At 49.2% G+C, this 12,173-nt stretch overlaps 1 protein-coding gene across 1 annotated transcript; it reads left to right on the top strand.

The window, feature by feature from the left end:
• Positions 1 to 15: 15 nt before the first annotated feature.
• Ndufa8 (NADH:ubiquinone oxidoreductase subunit A8) lies at positions 16 to 11,817 on the top strand. Its single transcript, XM_005082115.4, has 4 exons — positions 16 to 177; positions 4,212 to 4,375; positions 9,289 to 9,454; positions 11,520 to 11,817. Exons 1-4 carry the CDS (start codon positions 25 to 27, stop codon positions 11,655 to 11,657), a joined length of 621 nt encoding a protein of 206 aa, XP_005082172.1. The 5' UTR covers positions 16 to 24; the 3' UTR covers positions 11,658 to 11,817.
• The last annotated feature ends 356 nt before the right edge of the window (positions 11,818 to 12,173 follow it).

Here is a 12,173-nt window from a genome sequence, read left to right as displayed (position 1 = left end):
GCGCCTGCGCAAGGCCGGAGACGCATGCGCAGATGGCACAGGGCAACCTGGGAGACCCAAAGGGGAATTGAAGGAGACGGGCGGTTCGGCCGAGGACACCTGGTCGGGGTCGCGGCTGCCGCCGTCATGCCGGGGATAGTGGAACTGCCCACTCTGGAAGAGCTGAAAGTGGAGGAGGTGAGGCTCGCCCTGAGGGCAGGCGGGAGGCCCGGGGCTGCAGCTGCCGGGCGGGCTCGAGCTCGGGCCCGGCGTCGGCGACCTGCACGGTCCCATCCCGCTCCGAGCACCCAGGCCCCCACCGTGACCGGCCTCTCCTGTGAACCCCGGGGACGCGAGCGGCGTCGCCCAGCCCTTTGCCGGACCTCCCCGCGAGGCGAGGCGAGTGAGCCCTCCCAGGTGCCCACCTTCCGCCCAGCCTGTCAGAGATCTCGGCAGGGAGCAGGCCTTGGGCTGCGGCAGCATACAGTGTCTGTAGTACACCGAGGCAGGCGTGGGCCGGGGTGTTTGGTAACAGGATACGAGTAAAGCATTTGCTTCTTCAAGAGACATTTAAATGTTGGTTACGTGCACATGCACTGGGGACTGAGGGACAGGACCCTGTTTCGTAGTTCATAGTTTAATAAGGAGACAGGTAAAGAGGGTGTGCAGCCGGCGGTGTGCCGAGTGTGCACCGCTGACGCCGTACTGTAATCATTGCAGACGTGATCAAGCCACTTCTACAGGTCGGGCTGCGGATTACCCGGGACACGCAGTAAGCTGGTCTTCCCTTGTAGACCAGAAGTAGCCGTAGCCCCCCCCGGAGTAGAAGCGATTTGCCCAAGGTCACACACAGAGTGTGGAAGACTTGGAACGGGGAACGCAGATCTGCCCTGAAGCCTAGACTGTTGAAGCTGTGAGCTGGGGTGCAGCAGGGTGAAAAAGGAGGCGGAGACCATGTGCGTGGAGAAAGCCCGAGCCGTCCGATGTCAGCTTCGTGTTAGTGGTGGGGAAGTCATGGGCCAGGCGGGAGCCGTCTGGACTCGATTCTGTGAGATGGTGGGGAAGGGTGGATGTTGTAAGGCAGAAGGCTGTCACGGCAGGATTTGATAGAAAAAGCCAGGCTGGCAAGACTGAAAATGGTCTGCTGGGAAGTACACACCAGGTGCTGTTAAGTGCTTTTCCCACACTACTTCCTGCAGGCTCTTACAAACCTGTGCAGGTGGCAACTGTTATTTTCCTCAGATGAAGACACTATTGGCTGTACTCTTGGTATGAGTGACATTTACTAAGAGGTGACAAGGGATGTTCCCATGAGCCAGCTTTTTATTTTTCTCCCATCGTAAAACTAGTTAGACATGAGTTGACATGTTTTTTTGTTAGATTTTTAATCGGCTCAGCAAACATTTCATGCAAGAGCTTTCTAATGTATTTTCCTTTAAAGCTTGCACAATTGATGTGTATAATTATGCAGATAACTAAAGTGTAATAAACGACTCACATGATTAAACCTATGAGAAGCAGGCAGGCACGGGTTAAGGAGAAAGTACGATTTGATGCTGGATATGAATTCTAGGCCTAACTACTTTGTCACTCTGCGTAAACTTTTAGCACTTGTAGACAAGGGTGCTTTGCTTGCAAGAGGAGGTGACGCTAACTGTCCTCTGTGAGGACATAAAAAGGATGGAGAAACCACACGTTCGCTTAATGCAAAACACGGTATTTGAAGGCTGATGTGTCATGGGGTGGGATGGAGAGGAAAACTGAGTAGTGGGAGAATAAGGATGAGGTAATGGGGAGGCAGAGGCTAACAGTGGATCCTGGACGCACAGGGGAGTTCAGCCGCACAGGCCCTTCGTGAGGTCTGCTGAGAAGGCTGGGAAGGTGGGTTGAGCCTAGGAAGCCTTGAACAGCAAATGGGAAGTTCTGGTTTTACTCTGCTGCTAAGCGTGGCTCCTTTGGGGAGTTGGTTTCTGATTTGTTGTGGCAGTAGAGTAAAATAAGAATTCTTTTAGGAAGGTCACTTCTGCACTTTATGGAGACTAGGTTGAAGAGTAAGGAACTCAGGAAGACTTGCTTCAGTTAAAGTAACTGAGAAAGTGCTTGGGTGAGCTGGGCTAGCCAGTGGCAGCCCTGCAGCGGGTGACTGCGGCTCCATGCCAAGAGGGCAAGAGTTCACACCTGTCTCAGAATATCTTGTCATCTAACCAAAGATGGTGTTTTCTACATGCAATGAATGTGGTGGATCAATGAAGAGAATGCCGGTGGAAAAGCACATATTTGTTTGCAGAAACTACGAATGCCTTTCTCAGGTTGGCTGTGGCAAAGATTTCTGGGGTGTTGGCTGTAAAGGCCCCGTGAAGTGCATCAGTGAAGGTCAGAAGTATGGAGGCAAAGACTGTGAAGCCGAGACTCGCAAAGGTGACGCGAAGCAGCAGTGTGGATTCAGAAAGTTAACGGGTTAATAAAGAAACCCAGTGTCAGCCCTAAGTAGTTGGAGAACTTCTGCCGCACATCAGTGCTTTTGACAATGTTCCAGAAAAGAGGCAGCGTTTTAGAGCCGGATGAGGAACAGTGACCCTGCTGTGCAGCATCTCCACAGCACCCAGCATCGAGGAGGGTCAGCAGCCTCCTTCAAAGCCGGCGGCACCAGGGAAGAACAGCCGAGCAAAGAAGAATAAGCAAGGGAGGAAGGAGGAGCAGCAGAAGAACAGGAAGAAAGAGCTGAAGTCAGGAGAACCTGAGGGGCCAGGACGTGAGGCTTCTGGGAAGGAGACCACCGAGGCCACCAGGGAAGGAGAGGGCCCAGGGTGGCCATGCCTCAGAAGAGGATGCAGACAGAAACGGGGCCCAGTGAAGATGGTGATGAGGGGCAGACACTCAGAAGTTGAATCTGATTACAAGAAAAAAAAGATGATGTTGTCAGGACAGCCTGAGGAGGGAGAATCCAAAGACCATGGCGTTCCAGGGAAAGGGAAACTCAAGTGGAAGAGACCATCAAAGCTGTTCTGAATCAGGCCCCAGACACCGAGATATCAATCAGAAAGTCGAAGAGTTATAGCTCAGTCCTGTGCAGTGATGAGCAATCATCACACGTCAGAAATCTTTCCCATAGTCAACCGGGGCTACACAGAGAAACCTTGTCTCGAAAAAACAAAATAAAACAAACAAAAAATCCCAAAACAACAACAAAAATATTCCTCGGTATGTTGATAATTTTGAGCAAAAATTAAGCCAGCACTGATACATTTTAGTGTGAGGAACATTCTTAGCATTTTTACAGGTATGAGTTCATTAGATGCTTACAGGGCCCTATGAAATAAGACCTGCTGTAAATGAAGTACTAAGCAGGATGGGGCATGGTCTGTGGAGGCAGTGCCAGTTCTGAAAGGTACGGCGGCTTCGCTGTGACTCTGTCCGCGGGAGCCTGCACTGCGGTGACTGGGATGGTGAGGAAAGGTGCTGGAATTGTGTGTTCTGGGGACAAAGGATGCTGCATGAACTTGAGAGGGGACTGTTGGACTTCTTCAGCTATGAAGATGACTGCAGTAAATACCCCGCCCTGCTCTTTAAAGTTGAGGCTTGAGAAGTTGCCCATGGCAGAGCTGGTGGTCAGTGTGTGGCCGGAAGGCTTTAGTAGGACAGTAAGATTGAAATATTAGAAGAGAAACAGAGTAGCCAAATTGTCTGAAAAGCAAGGATGGAGATGAGTTCTCCCAGACAGCAGAATGCTCGTCAGGCTCCAGTAACTGAAGCATTGTGGCTTGCACCTAGGCTAAGACTGTAGAGCAGGAAGCTGGGTCCTGTACTCTGCCAATCCTTATGAGCTACCTACGGCTGCTCTGCAATGCTTCTCAAGAAAAGTGCTGGAAGGCAAGCAGGGGAGTCAGGCCTGGTCACAGTTCTAGAGTTAGCATGAGTGTGCGCAGGTTAGGGTTAGGGTTTTATTCTTAGTAATTGCCAGACTGTGAGCTCTTCTTTTCCTTGATTCCTCTGATTTCCCAGCTCTCTGGGAGTTTCATATAAGTGTCCTTATATGATTTATTTAATTCCTGCAGAGGAACCTTAGCAACACTGACAGAGTTACTTTAAGCAAGATTCTGTTAGGCTCACCATCTTCACCTTTTAGAGAAAACGGGGGCTGGTCCTGTCAGCCTAGTGAGACCCAGGGAGAGCCTAAAGCACTCAATTGTACCTGACTTAGTGTGTGACTCCCACCTACATCGCTTTTCCAGGTGAAGGTCAGCTCAGCCGTCCTTAAAGCCGCTGCCCATCACTATGGGGCTCAGTGTGATAAGGCCAATAAGGAGTTTATGCTGTGCCGCTGGGAGGAGAAGGACCCCAGGCGCTGTCTGCAGGAGGGCAAGCTGGTCAACAGCTGTGCGCTGGACTTCTTCAGGTAAGACTCCCCTGAAGGCAGAGCCTCTGTGAGTTGTAACATCGAGGTATTCTGAAATATTCTTCAATGAGGAAGTGACTTCCAGCTCGTTCAGTAGAGTTGCAGGTATGCAGGTTTTGAAGTCAGTTGTTTGTTTTGGACTTGTTTTTATAAGGCAGGTTCCTTCATGAATCTCAGTTTTCATCTGTAAAATAGAGTCTGTCCTCTGCAGTGTTGCAGTAGGTGTTGTGAAAAGGTGTGCTCGACCATCTCAGCCCAATGCTTGTTGACAGACAACAGACAGTTGTGATGGTTAGGAAAGCCCTGAGTTGGTTTTTAGGTGGGCCGCTTTGCTCAGTACGCAGACAAGCCCAGGTATGTGATTAGCTGAAAAATGCTAGTTGGGCCTGGTGTTGTGGTCTTGTAATCTCAGCAGTCAGAAGGTGGAGGCAAGAGGGTCAGTCAGCAAGGGTAGCCGTGGCTACATAGGGAACTGGAAGCCAGTTTGGTTCAGTCAGCCTAGCACTCACCATGAAGTCCTAGAACATTCATTCTTGATCAGCTCCCAAGTGCTAGGCCTCCAGTGGATACTACCTCACTGAGCCTCGGAAAAAGTGTTTGAAATTTCTGTTACAATAAAAGGACAGAAACTCAACTTAGAGCAACTTGACTATAAAGTCCAGAAATAGTCCTGGTGTCGGGCAGGGCTGGATTTGAGGGTCTAAATGACAGAAGAGCTATGTGGTATCTTTTTCCTCTCTTTTCTGCATAGTCTCTTGGCTCAGCATTTCTCTGTTGACCTTATTCGAAATAGACTTTCCCTTTGCTATTGCCTAGATGGCCAGCAACTACTCTAAGCTGGCCTCCTCATCAGTAAGCCCTTAGCCAGATTATACTGTCTGTGGACTTCATGTGCTTATTTTTGAACCTTGGAACTAAGTACTCTGATTGGTCAAGCCTAAAGTGAGATGTAGTGTTAACTTCACCCAGCACCATCGCTGAGAGACAGGCAGGAGTTGTTTTCTAAGGGAAAAGCTGAGGGATGTTACAGAAGAATGGGGATGACTGCCGGCTGTCAGAACCCACAGAAGCCTTACTGGTGACATTAGAGGGAAGAGTCAGACATCACAGCTCAGTAGCTTCCTTTTTTTCTGTGTGTCCTGTCTCTGTCCACATGCAAAGATATTTTTGTGGTTGCAATGATAATGTATATATTTTTAAAACTCATTTTCACTTGCATCATTGGACACATTCTTTTGAGCCTTATTTTTAATGACTACAAAGTCTACTAGTAGAAGAACCAATTGTAATGTACCTGACAGCTCATTAGTGAGCTTCAGTCTGTATTGTTTAACCTTTGTTTTCTTTTTTCCTTTGTCTTTTTTTTTTTTTTTTTTTTTTTTTTTTGGAGACATGTTTTGCCAGGTAACCTGACTGTCCTAGAACTCACTATATAGATCAGACTGGTCTTGAACTCACAGAGATGGGCCTGCTTCTGCCTCCCAAGTGCTGGGATTAAAGTCCTATCCACTACATCTAGTTCTTCCCCTTCCCCCATAATTCCTTAGTATACATTTTCCAACAGGGGATTTTTTTAAAGGTTTTGATAATTATATTTGACTTATGAACTTTTATTACTATACATTTTTAAAAATGAATGATTTAAATTTTTTTCAAATGTGTGTATTTTGACCATTCATGTTCATGAATGCCTAGTGTGCCTTGGGGTAGGGAGTCAGAAAAGGGCATCAGATCCCCTAGACATGAGCTGCTGTGGGTGCTGGGAAACCAAACCAGTTCCTTGGCAAGAGCAGCAAATGATCTTAACTGCCGAGACATCTCTCCAGCCCTAATTAAAAAAACAAAACATTTTATTTATTGATATTGGGGGGGTCACGTCCACATGCTGTGGTGCAGTGTGGAGGGCCAACTGTGTAGAGTTCCTTTTTTTGTTTGTTGGTTGGTTTTTCCAAATTCTCTGTGCAATAGCCCTGGCTGTCCTCGAACTTTCTCTGTAGACCAGGCTGGCCTCAAACTCACAGAGATCCACCTGCCTCTGCCTCCTGAGTGCTGGATTAAAGGCGTGGGCCACTACAGCCTGACTGGAGTTGCTTTTCTTCTGCCACCTTTATGGCAGTTCCAGAGATTAAGCGCAGGTCATTAGGCTTTGTGGCAAACAGTTTCACCCAATGAGCCACCAGCCTCTGCTTTACTGTTTCCTAGGCCAACTTATTCTACCCTCTGCACTGATGGTATGATATGCACAGTGTTTAAATATTGAATAGAAAGGAGATGGCGTTTTATGATGCTTGAATTTATGTCGATTTGATTGTTAGCAAGGGTCAATGCAACTTTGCTTATTTTAGGGAATGCACATGATTTTCTAAGAGAATATTGGCAAAGCATCGCTTCCTGGGAGGCAGAGATGGACTGTTGTAAGTGGGAAATGAAGACTCCCGTTGGCCCTGAGGCCCTCCGAGGGAGGAAATACCCAGAGCTAGAGGTGACCACTGAGCGTTAGATTCGGGGCTGCAGGCATGGTGAGCAGAGGCCAGGCAGGGCCTCCCACTGCAGTGCTGGGCTTCGATTCCTCTTCTGCTGCAGACTGGAGAACACAGCGGGGTGCTGGGTAGCTCTGGTGAGTCTAGGAGGGCAGCTGAGTGAGTGGCAGGAGGGCAGGCATGGAGAGTAGACTTGCTGCTGTGTAGACTCTGAGAGTCTCCCTGAGACAGTCTAAAGGAGGGCCATGTGCTGAGTGCCCTCGGGTTCCCGAACAGAGTAGGAACACTTTCAGCCTTTATTCTACTGGCGGAAATGTATTCTGAGTTTTTTTTCCCCACCGCCTCAAATATGGCTCTTACATACAGTGCTGCTATTTTGCGCTTGCCTAGCAAGGACAAGGCCGTGAGATTGCGCCTCAGCTCTGGGGAGGGCCGGGGGATACATAAAATAGTGCTATCTTATTCTTCCTTGAATTTGTATTTAATTCAAACAGGTTTGAATGAAAGGGAAGGGGAATTTTGCTTCAGTCGTTTCTCCTTCTCTTTTCTCTATCTTCCCTCTCTTGGGGAGAGGGAGCAGGGGTGGAATAGGGTCTCATGTAAGCCAGGTGGCCTCAGATTCACTCTGCACCCCACCTCCCACATACTGGGTTATAGTCCTGTGCCCCGCCCTAGCCTCCCTAGCCACGGTTTTCCTTTGTGTGTCTGCTTCTGTGTGGAAACTTGAGGCTGATATCAGGGATCCTTATTCTTTGAGGCAAGGTCTCTCACTCAGACTCGGAGATTAGCATTGTGGCTTGCTTTGGGATCTGCTGTCTTATCCTGCAGAGGATGGAGTTTATAGTGGGCTGCCACTTGGCACTTCTGTGGGTCCTGGAATCCCCATTCCAGTTCTGTTACTTGTGTGGCAAGCTCTTTACGCACTGGCTGTCTCCCCAGCTTCCTCAGCTGCTTTTGATGGTCCACAGGGAGTGTTTGGTGCCCTGCTTCCTAGCAGCGCCCAGCTCGTCTTCACAGTGAGGGGTCTGTTCCTGGTCATCCAGCACTCTAGTGGGCTGGAGCCGGGCTCTGCGTGGGCCCCAGTACCCTCCTCCAGTTGATGTGTTGGTGTTTGAAGGACTGTCACCTCTAGCCTCTGTCATCATACTGGGCTCTGACTGCTGTCTTCCTTTCTGTGTTTGCTAGCTGAGATGTAAAGAGTGAGCAGGCTCCGGGTGAATTCTCTTGACTAAATGCCGGCGTCTTAGGCTAAGGTCTCTTATTTATTTCTGCTGGATAAAGAAAGGCTTGCTCCTCAGAAATCTTCCTGTGCCTTATTCCTTACTTAACTGTTTAACTTTGGCTTTTTTTTGGGGGGGGGCGGCTTTTGAGTCAGGTTTCTCTGTAGCTCTGTGCCACCACTGCCTGTGGCTTCTTTTTTAAGTGACAAAGCATATAGAAAGTGAGGTTTCATCATGACATTTTTCAAGAAAATTTGTTTTGTTACTTTTCTTCCCTCCTTTCTTTTTGACTCTACCACCCTGGTGTGCTCCCCACCCCCAGCAGCAGCCCCTACACTCCTGTGGGACACGTGACCTTACACTCCCTCGGGACATGTGACATTTGCCCCCAGTGCTTCTTGTCCTAGTTTGAATCCATTCTCGAAGCCTTTTACTTTTATGCATACATTATGACCTGCTGTCCTGCTGTGCTAGTGAGACACCATATAAATATACATAAATTAAAAGTCTGAATCTACATGAGACATGAGACTGCTGCCTCGCTTGATATGACACTTCCCAGTTCTATTTTCCTGCAAATTCCATATTTCCTAGAAGCTGAGTAAGTCAGGCATGGTGACACACACCTTTAATCCCAGCTCTCGGGAGGCGGAGGCAGCTGGATTTCTGAGTTTGAGGCCAGCCTGGTCTACAGGGCGAGTTCCAGAACAGCCAGCGGTACACAGTAATACTTTACTGAAAAACTAAAAGTAAATAAATAAATAAAAAGTGAGTAAAAATGCCTTGTATACATACATATGCCCCATTTTCATCCCCAGTGTTCTGTGGATGGGCATGTAGGCTGGTTCCGGTCCCTTGCTTTTGTGAATGGAGCAACAGTAGACAGAGGGTCTCGAGTTTGGGGTAGGTTACAGCGAATCCTTTGGGTACCGCTTAGGAGTGGTGTGGATGGGTCACGCGGTGTTCCTTTATTCCTGTTGACAGCCTTTCACACTGACTCCACACTGGTTGCACTAGTTTGCATTCCAGCAGTGGAAGGCTCCTTCCTTGTAGGCTCAGCATCTGTTGTTGTCCGTTTTTACCTGAAGGCCTTGAAGGTGACGTGTGGTGTGGCGTTAGCGACTCCTACAGTTCCCGTACTGTGAGGCTGCCCATTTGCCTGTGGGTGCTCTGTTGTGAGAAGAGCTACCTAACCTCCTAACTTTCTCTCCAGGCAGATAAAGCTTCACTGCGCAGAGCCTTTCACAGAGTACTGGACTTGCCTTGATTATTCCAACATGCAGCTGTTTCGTCACTGCCGCAAACAGCAAGCCAAATTTGACGAGTGTGTGCTGGACAAGCTGGGCTGGGTGCGGCCTGACCTTGGGGAGCTGTCCAAGGTAAGGTTCCTCTGGGCTCTCTCTGACCTGGGGATGGATGGGCTGTGACAAAGGCAGAAGGGTCCCTCTGAGGATGGAGAGGATGTGAGTGGTCCTAACAGGTGTCATCTGCGTTGGATTAGTTAGCTAACAAGGAGTTGAGTGGCTTAGACACCATGTTAGTGAGGTACCATTGGGCAAATCCACTGGGACAAAAGGACCAACTTGTGACAGATTCTTTTGGAACATCAGGAATTTAAAAGCCCCTGTTCATAGTTGAGGAACTCGGTCTTTCCTTCCTCCTGGGTTGGTGGTTTTGGGAATGACTCTGTGGTTGAAGCATCCATGGAAGCCTGATGTCTGTACCTTCTCTGTGTTCTTGTGACTGTACTTGGCACAGGAGCATTCTGAGTGTTGATCTCCTAAGCCTGCCCGTTCCCGTGTCCCATCCCGTCCCATCCCATCCCGCCTCCCCCCTCCCCCCTTCCCCCCACACTGTGGCTTCCTCAAGAGCTCTTCCTGAGCTGCTTCTGCAAGAAAGTTAGTTCATCCTGTGACATTGAAGCCTCTGGGGCCTAAGCTCTGTCTTCACTGTAAGAGTGACCTATGTGGGCAAGAAAGATGTCACTGAAAAGAAGGACCTGTAGGGACCGCTACCGGCCCCCACTGAATGCCCCTCTGTGGTGTGCAGCTGAAGAAGCCCTGCCCACAAAGGCCTACAGTCCTGCTGCTTTAGAGCTAGGGAGCATAGCTTGGAGGGAAGGACAAGGTTGATGGACAGAGTAGAACTAACCCTTGTTTCCACAACCTCCTGTGGAATCTCAGACAAAATTCCCAGCTCTCTGTCCGCCCGTCTGCTAATGAGCCGAGGATCTTGGCTCTCCTGTATGAGTTATGCCCAAGACCCTGTGTGAGCCTCTGTATAGCCCCAGGCACACAGGCTGTCTATCTTAGTTCCTTTATCTCTGGGGCCAGCATCCATGCATACTTGTCACAGATGGGTGGGTAGCCTAGCTTTTTTTGTAACTCTGGCATACTCTCCTTTCCAGGGAGGTGCTTCCGAAGAGCACGTGGCTTCGTTGTCCTTCCCTTGATCAGTTGTCCTTTCAAGGGGTCCCTGGTTACCTTATGTCCAACATTTTCCAAAAACAAAGAATGACAGTTTTCCAGATTGATTTCATGAGTATCTTGAATGAGCATTTGGAACTACTCTATCAAGCAGCAAGGAACCCTTAATGACCTACAGTTAGAGCATGGGATAGGGAATTGAACTCAGGACCTCTGGAAGAGCAGTGAGTGCTCTTAACCTCTGAACCATCTTGTAGCCCTCCCCCACTTATTTAAGGCCTCAGCTCTTAATTCTGGTCCCACTACCAGGCCTAGCTTCCCTGCTTCCCATCCTGAACAGTGGCACCTGTTGTCATCAGGTTAAATCCAAGCACCTCTGCACAGCATTGCACACTGTATCGCCCTGCCTGTGCCTGAGCTGTGCATGGAATTCTCAAGCACAAAGCAGATGGGCCTGGCTTTGTGTCCTAGCAGGGAGGGCTTAGTGAGCCCCTGGGAAGTCACCTGGTGGGAGCTGCGGGTGAGGGTGAGCTGGGCTGATGTGCTCGTTGTCGGCAGGAAGCACCAGAGCTTGCTTAGGTGTGTGATCTGCTGCTCTGTGGGATTCTGAGTGTGTCGCCTCCATTGTCCTTGTCTACTCACTTGCTCGGTCTTCTTTAATCTCCCTGGCTGACTCCTGATTCTCCTCAGAAATAGCCTGGGCCCCGCATTCAATGTTAGTGACTTGGGAAAGGTCCGCCCGTTTCCCTTGTCATTGGGCAGCAAGGTCTTGCTTGATAGTTCTGTCTTGCTCACTAGCCAGCGAATGAAGCCCAGAGGACAGCATGCGTCTTCTCCATGCAGAATGACAAAAGGTGGTTTTTCAGAAGTGTATGCAAGGATTAAATCATTGTAGACACATCACATCTGTCTGAGGTTTGAAGCTGAGCAGTAGTGAGGGCAGAGGGGAACCCAGAGGACTCAGGGTTATGACTGCTGCAGTCCCTTTGATCCCCGTCTCCCTTCTTTGCTTTTCCAGGTCACCAAAGTGAAAACTGAGCGTCCTTTACCAGAGAACCCTTATCACTCAAGAGCGAGGCCGGAGCCCAACCCTGTGATAGAAGGGGATCTGAAGCCTGCCAAGTATGGCAGCCGATTTTTTTTCTGGACCGTGTAAAGATGGGTCCATGGCCCATACGCACCCAGATGACAGCTGATGAAAATACCCATGCCGCTCACGTGTTCTTTCCTGGATCATGGACATTAACAAAAAAGTTAATTTATGTGACTTGGCAGTTATTCTATACATTTCCTGTCCATTAAAATTTTAAAGGAAACAGTTGTGTTTTATTATACTTTATGTAACCTTTTAGCCTTTAGAGATGACTTCCCCTGTCCTGTCTTGCTACTGACTGTCCTACTTGCTTGCCCTAGGATGGCCTCGCCAGTGTGGCAGGAGAGCCACACTCCAGCAAGGAGGCTTTTCTACCTGAAGCAGCTTCCCAGAGGTGTTTGACATTAAGTGTGAAACCTCAGTGCTCTCTTTACAGCCAGCATTCCAAGCAGATAGCTCTCCCTAACCCATCCAGGGATGCGTCCAGGACAGAGTAAAGGCTTGAGTCTGTGACTCAGGCACGGGAGGGGCTGCTGGCTGGGTCCGAGGCAGTGTTGCTTGAAGTTCCTTAAAGAACCT

Source organism: Mesocricetus auratus, unplaced genomic scaffold (assembly GCF_017639785.1).
Source record: "Mesocricetus auratus isolate SY011 unplaced genomic scaffold, BCM_Maur_2.0 Super-Scaffold_100047, whole genome shotgun sequence".
NCBI classification, from domain to species: Eukaryota; Metazoa; Chordata; class Mammalia; order Rodentia; family Cricetidae; genus Mesocricetus; species Mesocricetus auratus.
The sequence above is the reverse complement of the archived record's forward strand: the minus strand, read 5'-3'. Positions and strand labels throughout refer to the sequence as shown.